The following is a 20,329-nucleotide window of genomic DNA, read 5'->3' on the forward strand; positions in this document are numbered from 1 at the left end:
TGACCTGCATATAAATAAAACGCTAAACCTAATATTAATCTGAGACCAGAATCAGAAAATATTATGAAATAGTAAAATATAAATCAGTAGACAACTTGAATAACATAAAGAAAATAGACACTGAAGTTGAAAGTGTAAAACTCCTTAGCTTGTTGTAACTAACAATTTAGTACTTGGTCTGTACTTCTTACCTGCTGAAATTGTATTTTAAAACTTCTCTGTACTTTTAAAACAAAACTGACAAATCTTGCTCAAACTTCAGTAGCATTTTACCTTTCAAATCAGTTTAAAATGCTTATCCTTGACAGAATTTCTAAGTCAGATTTTCCTTTCTCTTCAAACCTGGAACTGCTACATTCTCTGCTTCATCTTAACAATATAACATTCCAGATAGAACATCTTATCTAAATAAGAACCCATCCATACCTGATAAAAATTTTCAACCCATTTTTTATGCACTTTACTTCTTGCTCCTGCCTCTAACATTGCATGGTACGGGGCTACCCGAACATCACGGGCCCTCAATTCTTTCGCCAGCTCTTCTGTGTCTTTTATTGAAAGTGTGTAAATAATCCCAGAATAGCCCTTGAACTCTCCTTTCAGAAGTTTTTCCAACTCATCAATGCACTCATTCGGAGATGAGGGTTTTGGACGCACCTGAAAAAGATAATTAATCATTCTCTTTCTAGATATCATCAAGAAAACATAGATCAAGACTAAAAGTAGTGTATGTATAGTATCTTTATAATCAATCTACCAGTATTTTTGCAAAACACTTAATCATAAAAATTATTTAGTAATAAATATATTAGATTAAAATCTAATTATACATAGAGGGCCTAGTTAACCTTTTCTGTGCTGTACCTATATAATGAATAAATAAAATCCTATGGGTACTCAAATCCAATAAAATCTTCGTCCAGAATGCTAAATGCATAGTGATCACATTACAAGTAAAATAAAAGCAATATGATTTCAGAGGAAGACCATTACATTACCAGTAGTAACAGATCTACCACCAAAATGAACAGATAAGTTACCCTAAGAAATGTGTCCCACAAAAATTAAGTCCAAATAAACACAAAATGACCCCAAAGAATGTGTCGCACATAAACTAAAGTAAGCAAAGAGAAATCGTATTTGACATCACCTCATAAAATAGATTTGGTCTGTTAAAAGAAGCTTTAAGAATTAAGCATCCCTGGATGTTGAGGATCTTCTGAACATCCGTAATTACACGAGAAGTGGCTGTGGCAGTCAACCCTAAAATTGGAACATCAGGAAACATCTTTCGCATAACACCCAGAAATTTGTAATCTGAAATTAAAAAATAGAGCATCTATAATATTCTGAAATTTTATTGTTGGGCTATAATAGCCCAGTATTGGGGCCTGTGAGGCCATTCAGTGCCAAAGTGCAACTGGGGGAAATCCTTACAGTTATATTATAAAGTAAAAGTTTGAGATTGGACAGAAAGATGGAAGAAAGGAAATAGGAATGGAGGTAAAGTGGAAGGATGTACACCATATTTTGCTCACGGAATTTCTGCCTCAAACTTAAATTTACAAATCTGTAAAATTAAGGTAAAATACATGCTCATCATAAAACTACCTTTTCAAATTGGTATGCTTCACCGGGATATCCTATACTCTATCTTACATTAAAGTAAGAGTCAGTGTAACTAAAGTCAAACCTAACATCAATACATTCCCTAATTTCAAAGAATTCAACATACAATGTTCTGTACTATATATAAGTTTCCCTGTTAAGGAAGATAAATTAAAACATTTCTTGAAAAATAAATTGACAAGTACAGTATTTGCCTTACCTGGACGAAAGTCATGACCCCACTGTGAGCAGCAGTGAACTTCATCAATTGCCAAACGTGCAAAGAGCCCCAATTGGTGCATCTTCTGTAATTTGGCCATGAATCGTTTGGACTTTGCAAGTCTTTCAGGGGTCACATACAGCAAGTTGACTGGAGATTTTGGATCTGTCATTGCCTGTAAATGATATACTGTACTTAAGTTGATAGCTCTACACTAACATATTTTAGCAAATGAAAATTAATCCACCATGGTATTTCCGTCCTATAAATTTAGTAATAAAATCAGCAAGCTTTTAAAAACCTGCCATTACAGGGCCAATAAGATTGCAGTAGCAAGAGAAAGCACAGTGTTTAATATCAAAATCATATTTGACAAAAAGCACATATTTTCAAAAGCATAAAAATCATTAGTCCATTACAAAAACTACATCAAACTAACCACAGTCAAGTCCCCTAAAGAAAACAAAGAGGAAAGAATTTATCATATCAAGAAGTGGTGATATCTTTTATTCTGATGGTACTCATTTACTTGCTCTACATTTACAATTTAAACCCAAAAGTACTTACTGTATAAACCAAATTAACTTCTTCTTTTGAAGTTTCTGCACACAGCATTCGAGCATCAACCCCAACGGATTTCAGACCCATTATCTGATCTTCCATCAGAGAAATCAAAGGAGACACCACCAACGTAATTCCTTCAAATAAGCATTATACAATTAGCATTTTTTCTAACTTAAAAATTATATTTCCTACTAATTCGCCCATGAAAAATGGTTTCATGTACCTTGAATGGTACATGTAGATGATAATAAATGGTTTTTGCAGTTTTCTTTGGCCCATGTTTGTATTGCTATCCATCTTTCCTATTTTCATGTGTTTCCTAAGGTCATTTTGTATCTTGTTATACTCCTTAAACTTTATCTTGCTCCAGTTTTCCCTTTTCACTGAAGAAAAAGTCTATTGGACAAGCCTTATAAAAGTCTAGAAATGCAACACAGTGGTCTCTTAATGTACCTTACAATAATATCATGATAGTTACTTTTAAATATACTGCAACTTTATTATATATTTGTGATAGTCTTTACCAAAGGGAAACAATTGAAAATGCACTCAAAACATTCAAAATCATGTTCCCTTTACTTTATAAATGGAAAACAAAGAAAACATTCTCAGAATTATCAATACTTTGGGAAAATATCCAAATTTCTGCAATATATAGCAAACCTCATTATTTCTGTGAATCTAGCTGATGCTCATATTGCTTATTCTCCAAAAGCCTTGTTTAATCAACACTTAGCTCTAAGTTTTAAAATGTTTTCATTTTCTTTCATTTGAAACAATACATGCACTTAATAAAGGAACAGAGCCCTCTACTGTAAATAGTAAGAAGCCCAAGTTGTTGCCTTGGAAATTTGGGAGATATAGCTTCTAGTTTCTCCATCAATCCGGTAATGATCGTACACAATCTTAGATTGTTTACATACTCCATTTTAAGATGTCTTCTCCTGGTTTAGATAACAATTATTGCCTGAATTGTGCACAGGAATTGTTTCTGGAAGATCATGTTCTACATTACCTTGCTTCGTATCAGGGACAATTCTGTGATTCAATTATCATTGTGAAGTGTATTTTGCCATGGGTACCAATAATGGGAAAATTTGTTTGAATAATTAGCAGTTCTAGCGAGATGGGAAGACTAGGCTAGCTGATAGTAGCGGGATAACGATAATAATATACGCTGCCAGCTGTACGCAACAAACAAGTTCAACCTTTTTTTGATAGTGATGAGCTTCAAGCTCTCAACATCACTCATTACCATTCTTTAAAATTCAGAAGACCAGTGAATCCTCCCTTAGTATTGGTAATTTTGGTCTTTCTCAAGCTGTTTTTAAACCTAACATAGTCATTATGAATACGGTAAATAGCATTTAATTCCGTAAGGGTTCTGAGTGTATGCTACATTCCACAGTTTCAAAAGCCTCATGCAGAGCCTTGAAATCTTTACATACAGTACTTTTGTTCCTTCTGTCAAAACCTTGCATCCACAATTCTAAGTTCTCTATAAGGCTAAACTAGATCCCTCCCCTCGCTAAAGTATGCGCCTTTCACCCTAAACATAGTAAAAAGTCTCATATTATCATGAGGATTATTAAGTTTCAATTAATATGGCTAAGTCATTTAAAGTTTTATCAAACCTTTCAGTAAGCAATGGAGAATAACTTTTTACAGAGAAACGAACTTATGTTTCTTGCCCTTGCTGGAAGACGAGGAAGGAGAACGATCTCTCTTAGCTCGTTTCTAGAGTCAAGAACAATATCTCTCCCACAGGGAGGACAGACACTCCCTAACAAGAGATTCCACAGAACATCTTTTGCCACAGTATGAGGGGCATAAAAGATCCAGATTGACATCAACCCAATTCATGAAGGTACCACATGGGTGACCCTCACAGCCGGGGCAAGATCACATGACACTAAATGTACTAGCAAAAATCAAGCACACTTATTATTGCACAGATAATGAATGCACAATTAGCGACAATGATATAGGATAAGAAACAAAGCACTAAGCACTATAAGGGTTATCTAGTGTGGATGATGAAAGTCGTGATCATAGAAGAGAAGAGAGGAGACATCTTGTTACAGCTACCAGAAGATGACTGGCACAAACCATACAGTAGTGCATAGTGCTGCAATGCAGTGGGGTTGCTAAGCAGCCAATTATGATGCAACCGAACACTTTCTTCTTATTTGTTATCTGGTCGTAGAAAACGATACTAAGAGTAACCCATTTAAATCCCTCAAGTTTGTATCCATGTAGGAATAACCTGATGTTCATATACTGTACATACCCACCCTCCTCCCCACAGACTCTTAGTATCAAGAGGAAGGATAAGGTCAACTCTGAAAGTGAAAGCTATGTTTCTTGAGGCTACAACCTGGGCTTCCTACCACTTTCAGTAAAGGGCTCTGTTCCTTTGTTAAAGGCATGTATTGTTTGAAGTAAAAGAAAATATGAAATTTTAAAAAATTTAATGGGTAAGGTTGATTAAACTGGGCTTGTAAAGATACAATATGAACATCAGGGGTGTGTAGAATTAAGAAATATTATCATCAAAACTCTAATTTTCTTGTAAATTATAAATTTTGATAATTTTGGTTATCCCTAAAAGCTAGTAGCGTAGTCGGGAGGGGAGCCCATATGATATATGAGAGAGAGAGAGAGAGAGAGAGAGAGAGAGAGAGAGAGAATCATAGGAAAAAGGGTAAAAGATTAGCAAGGTAAACAGATAATCTACCCAAGTAATAAAAGATTAATCTTGGTGAAACTATTTGACCTTAGTATCAGTAATTCATGAACTAAGAAAAGAAATTTTCATATTGCTTTTAGTCATACAGTACCCCCCCCCCCCCTCTCTCTCTCTCTCTCTCTCTCTCTCTCTCTCTCTATATATATATATATATTATATATATATATATATATATATATATATATATATATACATATATATATATATAAAATATATATATATATATATATATATATTATATATATATATATATATATGTTATGGTAAATTAGTCTTTCATCACATTGTTTATTTGTGACTCATTACTTGTGACATTTAGTCATAATAGATGCTTTTGGAAATTTTTAATTACCTAAAGATCATGGCAGTCAATATTCAATAATATACGCTACTGATTTTCTTTCCTGACATCTACATAACCGAGTGTTTTCTGTTCCTTTGCTGTTGTCCTTGGATCATAAAAGATAAAGTCATCTTCAACAGATGAAAAGTAAAGGAGTAACGAAACAGATGAAGATCCTCCAATCCAACTTCCCTTCCCAGTGAATTAACAAAGTGGGAAACAAGGTGGAAAAGCAGCTTTGCCTATGAACCACCATACAATGCCATTGATGTTAAGCAGCTTCTGCCGTTTCTACCAACTATACCTGTTGTGTGGAACACTCATTTAAAGCACTAAGGAAAATAAGAATGGTTATGAGATCTAAAATTTGGGAGGAGTGGTTGGATTGACTAGTACTTCTGGAGATTCGTAATGATGTTACAATAAATGTGGACAAAGTGATAGATTATTTTGATAGGCATATGAATCTTCATTGTCTTCTGATTCAAGTGATGTGTCTTCCTTGGTTTACTTACAGTATTTAGCTTAAAGTAATTCCAGATTTGTTATTGTTCAGCAACTGATTATATTCTTTTTGTCTATTGTGATCAGATACAGCATTATTTACATGATGAGAAGGAGGGCTCAATACAGAAGAAAAAATAAGTAAAATGTTGTTGATGTTTTTCTTCATTCCCTGTGCCTTATACAATTTACCCATTTCCCTATCTATCTTTCTACTTTATTGTCCATCTTTAACATTATCTTCCTCCAGCATTCACCACTCACTTTGGAACAAATCCTCTGGGGATGCCCAAGAGTCAACAAACAGGGGTCAGTTGTCTAATTGAACTAATTTACAACTGTCCCAGTTTATCTTGTCCCTGGTTGATTGTTAGTTTACACTGAATGACCTTATACCAGAACATGCCTTCACTAAAAGGTAAGATAACAAAAGGCGTAAGAGGCTTGGTGTAAACCCCTAAACTAGGCCAAGCAAACAAAAATACATTTATCAATTAAACATGGATCTACTAGACGGCATAAAGCAACCACATATCTTCACATCTCAAGCCTGGTGGTAATTGCCTTGGAAAAAGAAATTTCAATAATCATTCCTTCCAGGTGTAGTGATCATGCTGCAGTCACTATAAACTGTAGTGCTCATTGGACCTATTTGGTATGGCTATACTTCCAAGTGATAGCACTGTAATAAAAATTGTGACAAAATCTTTTTAAACCATTTTAGAATGTTTTATCAGATATTGTGAAGTGTGTTCTGTACTTGATATACTATCAACAGATTTCTGAATACAAAATAATCACAAGTACTAGGCTTACCATAACTGGATAACTGCATAAGGCATACATACATACATACATATACCAAAGGCACTTCCCCCAATTTTGGGGGACCTCTACTCTCTACGTTCCTCCAGCCTAACAAGGGACTCAGCCGAGTTCAGTTGGTACTGCTAGGGTGCCACAGCCCACCCTCCCACATTATCCACCACAGATGAAGCTTCATAATGCTGAATCCCCTACTGCTGCTACGTCCGCGGTCATCTAAGGCACCGGAGGAAGCAGCAGGGCCTACCGGAACTGCGTCACAATCGCTCGCCATTCATTCCTATTTCTAGCACGCTCTCTTGCCTTTCTCACATCTATACTCCTATCACCCAGAGCTTTCTTCACACCATCCATCCACCCAAACCTTGGCCTTCCTCTTGTACCTCTCCCATCAACTCTTGCATTCATCACCTTCTTTAGCAGACAGCCATTTTCCATTCTCTCAACATGGCCAAACCACCTCAACACATTCATATCCACTCTAGCCGCTAACTCATTTCTTACACCCGTTCTCACCCTCACCACTTCGTTCCTAACCCTATCTACTCGAGATACACCAGCCATACTCCTTAGACACTTCATCTCAAACACATTCAATTTCTGTCTCTCCATCACTTTCATTCCCCACAACTCCGATCCATACATCACAGTTGGTACAATCACTTTCTCATATAGAAATCTCTTTACATTCATGCCAAATCCTCTATTTTTTATTACTCCCTTAACTGCCCCCAACACTTTGCAACCTTCATTCACTCTCTGATGTACATCTGCTTCCACTCCACCATTTGCTGCAACAACAGACCCCAAGTACTTAAACTGATCCACCTCCTCAAGTAACTCTCCATTCAACATGACACTCAACCTTGCACCACCTTCCCTTCTCGTACATCTCATAACCTTACTCTTACCCACATTAACTCTCAACTTCCTTCTCTCACACACCCTTGCAAATTCTGTCACTAGTCGGTCAAGCTTCTCCTCTGTCTGCTACGAGTACAGCATCATCCGCAAACAACAACTGATTTACCTCCCATTCATGATCATTCTCGCCTACCAGTTTTAATCCTCGTCCAAGCACTCGAGCATTCACCTCTCTCACCACTCCATCAACATACAAGTTAAACAACCACGGCGACATCACACATCCCTGTCTCAGCCCCACTCTCACCGGAAACCAATTACTCACTTCATTTCCTATTCTCTACACATGCTTTACTACCTTTGTAGAAACTTTTCACTGCTTGCAACAACCTTCCACCAACTCCATATAACCTCATCACATTCCACATTGCTTCCCTATCAACTCTATCATATGCTTTCTCCAGATCCATAAACGCAACATACACCTCCTTACCTTTTGCTAAATATTTCTCGCATATCTGCCTAACTGTAAAAATCTGATTCATACAACCCCTACCTCTTCTAAAACCACCCTGTACTACCAAAATTGCATTTTCTGTTTTATCCTTAATCCTATTAATCATTTCTCTACCATACACTTTTCCAACTACACTCAACAAACTAATACCTCTTGAATTACAACACTCATGCACATCTCCCTTACCCTTATATAGTGGTACAATACATGCACAGACCCAATCTACTGGTACCATTGACAACACAAAACACACATTAAACAATCTCACCAATCATTCAAGTACAGTCACACCCCCTTCCTTCAACATCTCAGCTTTCACACCATCCATACCAGATGCTTTTACTACTCTCGTTTCATCTAGTGCTCTCCTCACTTCCTCTATTGTAATCTCTCTCTCATTCTCATCTCCCATCACTGGCATCTCAACACCTGCAACAGCAATTATATCTGCCTCCCTATTATCCTCAACATTCATCAAACTTTCAAAATATTCCGCCCACCTTTTCCTTGCCTCCTCTCCTTTTAACAACCTTCCATTTCCATCTTTCACTGTCCCTTCAATTCTTGCGCCAGCCTTCCTTACTCTCTTCACTTCTTTCCAAAACTTCTTCTTATTCTCTTCATATGACTGACCCAGTCATGAATAAAATTTACATTTGGTAATAAATGCTCATCTGTTATTTGGTTACTATACATCTATCATTTTCTGCCAACAGCATATGCTAAATATCTATATATAATACTGTACCTCAAAGCACCTCTATCTTAGTAAAGCATCATCAATAAAATTCTAACATCAGATTCTCCCACTGTAGGATCAAACCTCTTTGCAGTTCTCTCAATTATCCTCAGTCTTGTGCACTTTCTGTCTGCCTGATTCGCAATCTAGTTCAAGCACTCATATCTGATCCATGATCTTCTGGGCCTCTTCCGTGATTGACAAAAGCCACTTACATAAGTATTACTTTTCTAACTAACTTGTCCTTTTTTTCCCTTTTAAGCAAATCTCCAAAATATTTCAAGTGCTTGTATCCCACTCATTCCCCATCTTTATCCAATAACTTATGCATACACAGTTGATATTTGACTAAACAATTTCTATGACAGATTGAAAAAGTAAATTTGCATATAAACTTGAAAACATTTCCACATTTATCTTTTTTATCTACCTTGACAATTATCAGCCCAAAAAATAATTCAAACATTGATAAAATATAAAGTCAATAAATATATTTAAAGTACAGTATACTGTAATGCTCTACATAGCAAATGAGAACTGCAACAACAAAAAATTTGACACCTTATTTTATGTGATCTTTTGAAAATATCCTTAATTCCTGAAATTTCACAATACAGTACTGTACTATACTTGCAGAAACACTGAATGGAATTAAAAAAAATTTTACAAATTAGTAATTATCCTTCTATCATCATTATTAAGTTATCCACTGAGTTACATTTATTGACCTATACACATGCAGAAACCCAATTTTTTCCTTAAATGGTAGGTAAAAATTTAAGGAAATTGGAAGAAAAGAAGTTGGACGGCTTGGTGGAAAGTGATAAAAAACAAATATATGAGAAGCGAAAGACAGCAAGCTGCTTCACGAGGGAACTGATTGGATCCTGCAAATAAATCTTAGCATTGAATCTTGCCACATAGTTATATTATCTCTATTGGGTGGTGGTCTATTAACAATACAGTATATTTCTTAATAAGACCTTAGCTTTTGTCACTTACCTTTAGAAATAAGTGCTGTCAACTGGTAGCACAAACTTTTTCCTCCACCTGTAGGCATGATGAGAATACAATCGGTGCCAGAGAGGGTAGCGTTCATGGTGGGCAACTGATACGGTCGAAACTCCGGGATACGAAACACCGACTTCCTTAGCTCATTTAACTTCGACGACCATGGGAAATCTGTGAAGGTACAAAAATTTACAGTATTTCACTTTTCTTTATTTCACATATAATTGCAGTATGACATAAAATTTCTAAAAACTGAAGCTTTTCGATAAAAGTTCCATTTTTTCTAATTTTCAGCTCACGAGAATTTTGAAAAATGGACAAACATTCCCTCAAAAGATTTATTTGGGCTCAAGCCATGTCATCCTGATGGAAGGTTCCTATTGGTAGCTTTCTAAGGGATATTTGGCAACAGTGATATTCCCAGAGAATTGACCTTTAGGTCTCCAGAATTCTAACTCCTGGCGCGAATATCCTTAAAATTTTTCTTAAGGATATCGCATAGTATCAGGGGACGTATATCTTCATACGACATATAACAATCTTCACCCTGAATAGCATTTTCGTTTCAGGGGGAAGAGTGGCGAAAAACAGAAGGGGAGCTGTTATCAAAGTTACCCTTCCTCCCGTACTATTACGAGTATCCAAGATGGCGCTTATTCCTATTTTTGTAGCGAATTCCCATGGGAGTTTTCCCTGTTGATCTAATATTTTTTATCGTTTTTGTGAGGATTAATTATGCAATCTCCAGCTTCTTCTGCCTCTGGAAAGGAGGAACCCCAGATGAAATGTGATGCGATCTTCTCCAACCATAGGAGTAGGAACTTCTACGGCCACAAAGCGTGCAAGTCTCATGCCCCCTGCACCATCATTACCAAAACCCTGCAATAATGGGACCCCCAAGTCTGCAATATCTGCCGGACCTTGGTGACCGAAGGTTTCGACGGCCCCAAGTCAACGGAGTCGAGGGATGCGGCACGAGAAAAGCTGTGCAAGTGGGTAAGAGGGTTCCAGAAGAACTCTCCAGGACCATACCTACCTAACGACAGGATGCATAGCTTGCTGATCCCGAAAGCAGGTAGTGAAATTGTTGTGCCCTTACACCATTATTACTGTTAATATACATTTAATAAGGTATCCTTCACTCCTTGCTTTCTCTCTCTCTATTGGTTAGTGCCGCCGGGTACTAACCTAGCCGGTAGGTGCCCGGCACTACCCCGCTGGCTGGAGCGGTGCGCCGACACTAGCCGGCGGGACTAACCTTGCCGGCAGACGCCAGCCAGGTTGATGCTGCCGGCCACTACCCCAGCCGGATAGACGCCGGCGGGACTGGTGCGCCGACAATACCCCAGCCGGCAAGGCGCCGGCTGGACTGTGCCGCCAGGTGCTAGCCTAATCGGCAACATGCCGGCTAAAACTACAGTATATGCTTACACAGTAGCCAGTATATTTGCAGTATAGATCATAGTGCACACAGAAAACTATAGTATATATTATACAGTAGTTATTTTCCAACATACTCTGTGTATCCATGCACAGTCTATTGTTGAGACCAATTATGTATGGAAAGAAAAGATTTCTTTCAACAGACTGATAGATGATCAGTTACTATTTACCCTCATTATTAAAACCTTTGGAAAGTCAGTGTTAAGTTACACTTATCTATCCTTACAGGTTAGAATTCTTCCATTGGGTTTCCCGAATAGGAAAACTCTAGGTTTTAATTTTGGGGGAGGTCGCAGCAATTGGCTGGACAGGAAACACAAGTATGTGTCTTTCCTAATTCTTTTCTAGCTTATATATGCAATAAATATGCAAAAATATTGATAATAATATTTATATAGTTTATCAGGTGAGATGAACGACCGCATACTCATTTAGTTTTCCTCTCTTTACAGGAGGACAATCCCAAGTTCCAGAGAGTCTTTTGCAATGTGAGGAGCAAGGACTTCTGTGGCCATGTAGAGTGCAGAGCCCACTCTATTTGCTCCATCTCCAAGGGATCTCCTAAGTACTGGGACCCCCAGGACTGCAACGTGTGCAAGGCCTTGGATACTGAGGCTTTTGATGACCCCAAGACAGCGGAGTCAAGAGACGCAGCACGGAGTAAGCTGTGTAGATGGGTTTGTGGCTTTCAGAAGAATGCCACGGGGCCTTCCCTTCCGAATGAACGGATGCGTGCCTGTCTATTCCCTATGGCATGTGTGGATGCTGTTATACCCCGGCCTCATCCTGAGATCCCTTTCATCCAGATATCCGTAGATACGGATGTCTCTGACGCGATGAAGGACATACACCTTGATGAGAGGATGTCGGAGGTGTCCGAGGACACTAAAAAAGACCTTCTAGCGGGAGGTTTAGAAGAGGAGTCTACCCTGGCTCCTGAGACTGAAGAGGACGACATCGAATCGGAGTCTGTTTCGTCGGTTCTGGGCCCAGAACCTGTACCCTATACGTCTTCTGCTCCTCCATCGGATGACATGGGAAAAGCTTTGGCTAGTCTCATGACTATGATGGAAAGTCTTCGTAAGCAGAACGAAGAAAGGGACGCTGAATTGAGGAGAAGGATTGACCATCTCACAACGTCCCGTGGGTCTCAGAGGAGACTCAACGTCAAAGATCTTCCTTCTGGCTCTGAGGTGAACCCTTTGAGGCATGCAGAGTTCATGCCAATTACTAATGGGAAGATCTTCATTTCAGAAAAGCTGGGGGCTGTCCTCATACAGGATGTTGACTTTTGGCCCAGCTTTAAGTCTTACCCAGACTGCTTCGTCCGCCTGAAGGCGGAACCTGTTTCCAAGGAGGAGACAAAACCAAAAGAGGTCAAAGTGCTTGACCATGAAAAAGCTCAGGCTCTCATGGCAAGTAGCCTGAACGAAAGGGGCTTCACTAATTCGAAAGTGCCAGCCCTTAGCAAGACACGTCCTTCTTTTCTGGCTCCTGCTGAACTTGCCTTTCCTTTTACGGCAAAAGGGTTTAAGGCAGTTATGAAGGCGGTGGACGCAGGCAAGCCTTGCCCTACACTCGAGGAGTGTAGACCCTTGTCCCTAGCTCTACTTACGGACCGGAACGACTGGAAGGAAATCCACCTTACCTTCTCAGTCGGGAAGCTGGAGGCGGATATTGCTGGACGTCAGTTCAGTGAAAACCTCCCTAAGTTGTATGAGTTTCTCTTACGAAGGAAGCAAGAGACAAAGGAGAGACTTGCCGCATCTCTGTCCCTCCAGATTACCTTGGAGGCAATGGCAAGTGACATCAGAGCCCAGATATGTACATGGTCGTCGCCAAATCACATTTGGCTACACTGGTCAAGGACCTATGTGGCTTTGTGAAAGCCAGACGGGCAAGTAAGGAGTTCGTGTTCGCTTCGGCTGCGGTGAAACACGAACCCAGGAAGTTGATAACCTCTAATATCTGGGGAAAAGATCTCTTCTCGAGCAAAGTGGTCAAGGAAGTAGTTGACAAGGCCGCCACAGAGAATAGGAATCTTCTCCAGAAGTGGGGCATGTTGGTGAAGAGGAAATCTTCCCCGGATGAGGGTCCCCAACCAAAGAGGAAGACGAAGAGACCTAGGTTACCCTCTCGCCCTGTCAGACAACAGCAACAGCAACAACTTCCCGAAGTTCTCATGTTCGCGGTGCCCCAGATGGTGGCACAACCCCAGCCAACTTATCAGATGGTGCCTCAGCAGCTGGTTGCCCCGTCACCAGCATTTCAACCTGCATATGAGAGGCAGACCACTACCTTTCGTCCTAAAGGTAGGGGGTCGAAAAGGGGCTCCTCTAGATACCATCCAAGAGGAAGAGGGGGTAAGGGAGGACGCGGTCAAGTAAGCAAGTCCTCCGGTCAGTCGAAGCAATGAGATGCTTCCGGCAGGAGGAAGACTCCAACAATTTCAGGATCGCTGGACCTTCGATCCTTGGGCCCACAGCCTAATCAAGAATGGACTAGGATGGAGCTGGAGGACAGCTCCACCATCATTTCCTCAATTCTTCTAACATTCCACCCCCGTCCTGGATGAATACACCCGAGAACTTTTGAGCAAAAGGGTGATAAGGAGGGCAAAGTCCATCAAGTTCCAAGGAAGGCTGTTTTGTGTTCCCAAGAAGTACTCAGACAAACTCAGAGCCACTCAACAGGTTCATAGAAAACAACAAGTTTAGGATGTTAACCCTTCAGCACATAAGGACCCTGCTGCCAAAAAGGGCGTACACAGTCTCGATAGACATGGCAGATGCTTATTGGCATATTCCAATCAATCGCCCACTCTCCTCCTACCTAGGATTCAGGCTACAGAAGAAGAAATACATCTTCAGAGCCATGCCCTTCGGACTAAACATAGCCCCAAGGATTTTTACAAAGCATGCAGATGCAGTCGTTCAACAACTACACCTAGAAGGGGTCCAGGTGGTAGCCTACCTGGACGATTGGGTGGTGTGGGCAGCATCCGAGACGGAATGCACGCAAGCATCCAAGAAAGTGATCCAATTCCTGGAACATCTGGGATTCAAGATCGATGTCAATAAGTCTCACTTATCTCCAGCTCAGGAATTTCAATGGCTGGGAATTCATTGGAACTTGAAGTCACACCGTCTCTCCATTCCCCCAGGGAAGAGGTGGGAAATAGCAGGATCCGTCAAGAGACTACTGAAATCTGACAGGATATCAAGATACCAACAGGAGAGAGTACTGGGTTCTCTTTAGTTTGCATCAGTGACAGACCAGGGCTAAGAGCACAACTGAAAGATGCATCAGGAGTCTGGAGAAGATACACATCAAACGCTCGAAGAGATCTAAGAAGACCGATACCGACTCGACTACGATCACTTCTCAAGCCATGGTCGAAGGCCAAGAACCTGAAAAGGTCTGTGCCCTTGCAACCACCTCTACCTTCAGTCATCATCCATACGGCGCATCAAAGGAAGGTTGGGGAGGTCACTCTCACCAACAGAAAGCCCATGGGACTTGGTCTTCCTTATTCAAGACCTTCCACATCAACGTTTTGGAAGCCATGACAGTCTTCTCACGCTGAAGAAACTGTCTCCTCGACATTCAGTCCATATAAGACTGATCTTAGACAGAGAGGTGATAGTGAGATGTTTGAATCATCAAGGATCGAGATCACCCCAAATCAACCAAGTGATGTAGGCCATCTTCCGCTTAGTGGAAAAGAAGAGATGGCATTTATCAGCAGTTCACCTTCAAGGGTTCTGCAATGTGACGGCGGACGCTCTATCCAGTCAGAATGGTCCCTCGACGCAAGATCATTCTCCTTCATCTTACGTCAAGTCCCAGAACTGCAGATCGACCTCTTTGCGACGAGCGACAACAAGAAACTACAGTGGAACCTACACACGAATGTATCTACATCCGAATTTTCCAACATCCGAAGTAAAACTCGAGCAAATTTTTGACTCTACACCCGAATTTTATTTCGACACACGAAGTAAGCAATTTTCGTCGTACCGGTTGTATGGTTGTATCCGAATTTTTCTACACGCGAAGTACAATTCGAACACGTTCCTACTCTACACCCTTATTTTTTTTTCGACACCCGAAGTAAACAATACTCGTACACGTAGTCGGTGCTCATAGCGCCTGAAGTGTTTTTTATTTCCGCCGATAGAAGGCAGCACTTCGACCTCGGAGGGACCCTCAATTAGCGCGGCTTGGGTCAGTCCTCTGTGCTCGTCGGCTTCTTGCGGTTGTGCTCTGTGCGTTCTGCTATTAACTCTGTTTTAATCGTGATTTTTTACTTGCATCCTTTAACGGTAATTTACGTAAAGTATGGGTCCTAAAAGGCTTAGTTTTGCCAGTGGTAGTGGTAGTGGTGAGAAAAGTAAGAAGGAAATGCTTTCTTTAGACGTTAAGCAGGAAATTATTGAAAAACATGAGCGTGGCGTCCGCGTGAGTGAACTTGCTAAACAGTATGGCCGTAATATGTCGACAATCTCGACAATCCTTAAACAGAAGGAAGCTATTAAAGCAGTGAAACCTTCTAAGGGGATCACCATAATTTCAAAATGCCGTAGCCCTATCATAGAAGAGATGGAACGACTTCTGCTAGTGTGGATCAAGGACAGAGAGATCGTTGGCGACACCATCACCGAGACCGTCATCTGCGAGAAGGCGCACGCCATCTTTACGGACTTGAAGGAGAGGTCTGGGGGTGATGCTGGGGAGAGTTCAACTGAGCCTTCCTCAGATGATTTCAAGGCATCTCGTGGCTGGTTCGAGAAATTTAAGAAACGGTCCGGGATTCATTCAGTTGTTCGCCATGGAGAGGCTGCTAGTGCGGACACAAAGGCTGCAGCTGACTTTGTCAAGAACTTCGAAAAGACCGTGCAGGAAGAAGGCTACGTAGAGCAGCAAGTCTTTAATTGTGATGAAACCGGGCTGTTTTGCAAGAAGATGCCCAGTCGAACCTACATCACCGCCGAAGAGAAGAAATTGCCTGGGCATAAGCCAATGAAGGATCGGTTGACTCTTGCCCTATGTGCCAACGCTAGCGGGGACTTTAAAGTCAAGCCCTTACTGGTTTACCATTCAGAGAACCCTAGGGCCTTTAAGGCACACAACATCGATAAGGATCAGCTTCATGTTTTCTGGCGATCCAACTCGAAGGCCTGGGTCACTAGGCAATTCTTTGTGCAATGGGTTAACCAAGTTTTTGGCCCTTCTGTGAAGAAATATCTTCATGAACAGATATTGCCTTTAAAGTGCCTGCTATGCCTTGACAATGCACCCGCTCACCCCCCCCCCCCCCCCCCCCCCGGGACTTGAAGATGATATCTTCGATGAATTTAAGTTCATAAAGGTGCTGTATCTTCCACCGAATACCACCTCTATCCTCCAGCCCATGGACCAGCAAGTCATCTCTAATTTTAAGAAGCTATACACCAAGCACTTATTTAAGCAGTGCTTTAATGTCACGCAAAGCACCAACTTAACTTTGCGTGAATTTTGGAGGAGCCACTTCAACATCGTGCACTGCTTGAAGATCATAGATCAGGCTTGGGTGGGATTAACTCGACGGACCCTCAATTCTGCCTGGAAGAAGGTGTGGCCTGATGCAGTTTCTTCCCGAGATTTCGAAGGTTTTGACCCCGAACCTGATCCCGTGGTGGGTGCAGCGGAAGCCGTAGAGGAAATCGTCTCCCTTGGCAAGTCCATGGGTCTGGAGGTCGACGCAAATGACGTTACGGAACTCGTCGCCGAACATCACAACGAACTTACCACGGATGAGCTCAAGGAACTCCATGCTATGTCTGAGCACATGAGTGATGACGAGGAAGGGAGCGAGGAGGTAGAACATGTGTTAGGTTCGGCGCATATAAAAGAGGTGTTAGGAAAATATCAAGACGTGGTCGACTTCATCGACAAATACCATCCAAAGAAATTGCAGGTTTGTCGTGTAGTTTCGCAGTTCGATGATGTTTGCCTAACTCACTTTCGAAACATTCTGAAAAGCCGTACCAAGCAATTATCTATCGATAATTTCTTTAAAAAAACTGCGAAGCGAACTCGTGATGAAGAGGATGTAAGTGATTCGAAGAAAACGGCAAAGAGCGAAGCGGAAGAGAGTGAAACAAAGAAAACGGAAAAGAGTGAAGCGAAAGAAATTCAGTCAATTTTAAGTGTACAGAGTGAAAGTGATTAAAATTACGTAATCATCAAAAAGAAAAAAAGAAAATGTAAAATAAAAAAAAATATAAAAATAAAAAAAATATAAGCTAAGTTATGTTAAAGTTCACTTAGCGTAAGTTAGAATAAGTTACGGTAGTGTACGTTATCGTAGTTAACCTCTCTACCTCCTCGCCGCCCGTCCGTCTCCTCTCTGCGTAGCAAGACTAACAACACCTGCGCTGGAGTTTCTAAGGTAAAGTGACGCTAAAAATCCGTTTCTTATTTATCATTTTTTGATAATTCTTCTTATTTACATGTCTATTATCTAATTTAGTGTGCATTATTCTCATGGGAAAATTATGTGTAGTAGTTTATTAAGAAGTTATCATAGGTTTTTGGGCTCAACCACGGATAAATCCTATTTCAATGTATTCTTATGGGAAAATTCGTTTCTACATCTGAACATTTTCTACATCCGAAGTTGGTTCTGGAACGGATTAAATTCGTATGTAGAGGTACCACTGTACCTCGTTACGTGGCCCCATACGAAGACCCTCTAGCGGAAGTGGTGGACGCCATGTCCTTCGACTGGAACAAATGGAACAGGATTTACCTGTTCCCTCCAACCAACCTCTTAATGAAGGTCCTCAACAAGCTGAGATCCTTTCAGGGAACGGCAGCTCTAGTGGCTCCCAAGTGGCCGAAGAGCAATTGGTTCCCTCTAGTATTGGAACTGAAGCTAAGGCTGGTCCCTCTGCCGGACCCAGTTCTGACTCAACAAGTACAGAAGTCGACTGTCTTCGCTTCATCACAGAAAACCCAAAACCTTCATCTCATGATTTTTTCTCATTAACAGTAAAGAAAAGGTTTGGGATCTCGAGAGACAGTACAGTATAGACTTCTTAGAAGAATATACAGTAAGTCTAAGTCTACGGATAACGGTAATGTCATTTGTCTCAATGGCCCACATGACCATAGAAAAATTGTCCCTATGTTAAGGCACCGATGAAAATCCACATAGACTACTTTCTAGTAATTCTCTGGTAAACTTCCATCAGAACGACATGGCTTGAGCCCCAAAAACGGATTTTGAGCGAAGCGAAAAATTTATTTTTGGGTGAGATAGCCATGTCGTCCTGATGGACCCACCCTCCTTTTTAATAGAAAAGGCCTTCGCAGAATCCCTCCCGAAACTACTATGTCTGTAGCACCTTGCTAAATGCTACAAGGAATGACTGCCACCTTGAATTTGGCGAATAGGGTAACCTTGATAACGGCTCCCCTTCCAAAATTGCCACTCTTCCCCCTCGAGACGAAAACGCTAATCGGGGTGAAGATCGCTATGTGTCGTATCAAGATATACGTCCCCTGATTTATGCGATATCCTTAAGAGAATTTTAAGGATATTCGCGCCAGGAGTTAGAATTCTGGAGACCTAAAGGTAAATTCTCTGGGAATATCACTGTAGTTCATATATCCCTTGGAAGCTACCTATCAGGAACCTTCGCTCAAAATCCGTTTTATTATCCTTTAATAAACTGCATATATTTCTACGAACAATATGTATAGCTAATACCTTTGTTCTTATACGTGTTACAAACATTATCTGGTAATGCTTGTTCCAATTAGTCATACATACAGCAAGACCTGTATGTACAGTAGTTGATGCTATGTTTGGTCATATGTTATATGCAAACGTTGAGACTCCTTTCCTACATCTAGTATGACTCTTCCCTGCAGGGGGCAGGAAGCACTAACATGGTTTATGCTTAGCAGTAATGACGTATAACGGTAACGTTATATGTCTCAATGGTCTGGATGACCAAGGAAAAACTGTCCCGAGGTTAAGTCACTTTTAAAAATCCACAGATACAGTACTTTCTAATAATTCTCTGGTAACCTTCCATCAGGACGACATGGCTTGAGCCCAAAAATGCTCAAAAAATCTATTTTGGGGTGAGATAGCCATGTCGTCCTGATGGACCCGCCCTCCTTTTCTACAAGAAAAGGCCTTGGCAGGATCCCTTCCGAAATTACTATATCTGTAGCACCATGCTCAACGCTACAAGGAATAGCACGCTGGGTTGACATGCAGCGCCATCTAGATACTCGTAGTAGTACGGGAGGAAGGGTAACCTTGATAACGGCTCCAGTTCTATTTTTGCCACTTTCCCCCTCGAAGCGAAAACGCTATTCGTGGTGAAGATTACTATGTGTCGTATCAAGATATGCGTCCCCTGATTTATGCGATATCCTTAGGAGAAATTTTAAGGATATTCGTGCAAGGAGTTAGAATTCTGGAGACCTAATGGTAAATTCTCTGGGAATATCACTGTAGTCAAATATCCCTTAGGAAGCTACTTATAAGTACCTTCCATGAGGACGACATGGCTATATCACCCAAAAATAGATTTTTCGCTTCGCTCAAAATCCGTTGTTTGTTCATACAATATATGCAAACCTTGAGACCCCTTTTCTACCGTCTAGTATGACTCTTCCCTGTAGGGGGCAGGAAGCCCTAACATGGTCCATGATTAGTGGTAATGACGAATAACGGTAACGTCATATGTCTCAATGGTCCACATGACAATAGAAAAATTGTCCCAAGGTTAAGGCACCTATGAAAATCCACAGATACAGTACTTTCTAGTAATTCTCTGGTAAACTTCCATCAGGACAACATGGCTTGAGCCAAAAAAAATGGATTTTGAAGTGAAGCGAAAAATCTATTTTTGGGTGAGATAGCCATGTCGTCCTGATGG

At 40.7% G+C, this 20,329-nt stretch overlaps 1 protein-coding gene across 1 annotated transcript in view; it reads right to left on the reverse strand.

Moving 5' to 3' along the window:
• LOC137623205 (ATP-dependent DNA helicase Q1-like) overlaps positions 1 to 20,329 on the reverse strand; it is a 42,267-nt gene that overhangs the window by 12,578 nt on the left and 9,360 nt on the right. Inside the window, exons 3-7 of the mRNA XM_068353919.1 lie at positions 9,936 to 10,115; positions 2,396 to 2,526; positions 1,829 to 2,003; positions 1,151 to 1,317; positions 427 to 657 (exon numbers count right to left, since the gene is read on the reverse strand). Coding sequence (XP_068210020.1) covers positions 427 to 657; positions 1,151 to 1,317; positions 1,829 to 2,003; positions 2,396 to 2,526; positions 9,936 to 10,115 — 884 coding nt within the window. The remainder of the gene's footprint in view (positions 1 to 426; positions 658 to 1,150; positions 1,318 to 1,828; positions 2,004 to 2,395; positions 2,527 to 9,935; positions 10,116 to 20,329) is intronic.

The sequence above is a fragment of the Palaemon carinicauda genome, chromosome 30 (assembly GCF_036898095.1).
Source record: "Palaemon carinicauda isolate YSFRI2023 chromosome 30, ASM3689809v2, whole genome shotgun sequence".
NCBI lineage: Eukaryota > Metazoa > Arthropoda > Malacostraca > Decapoda > Palaemonidae > Palaemon > Palaemon carinicauda.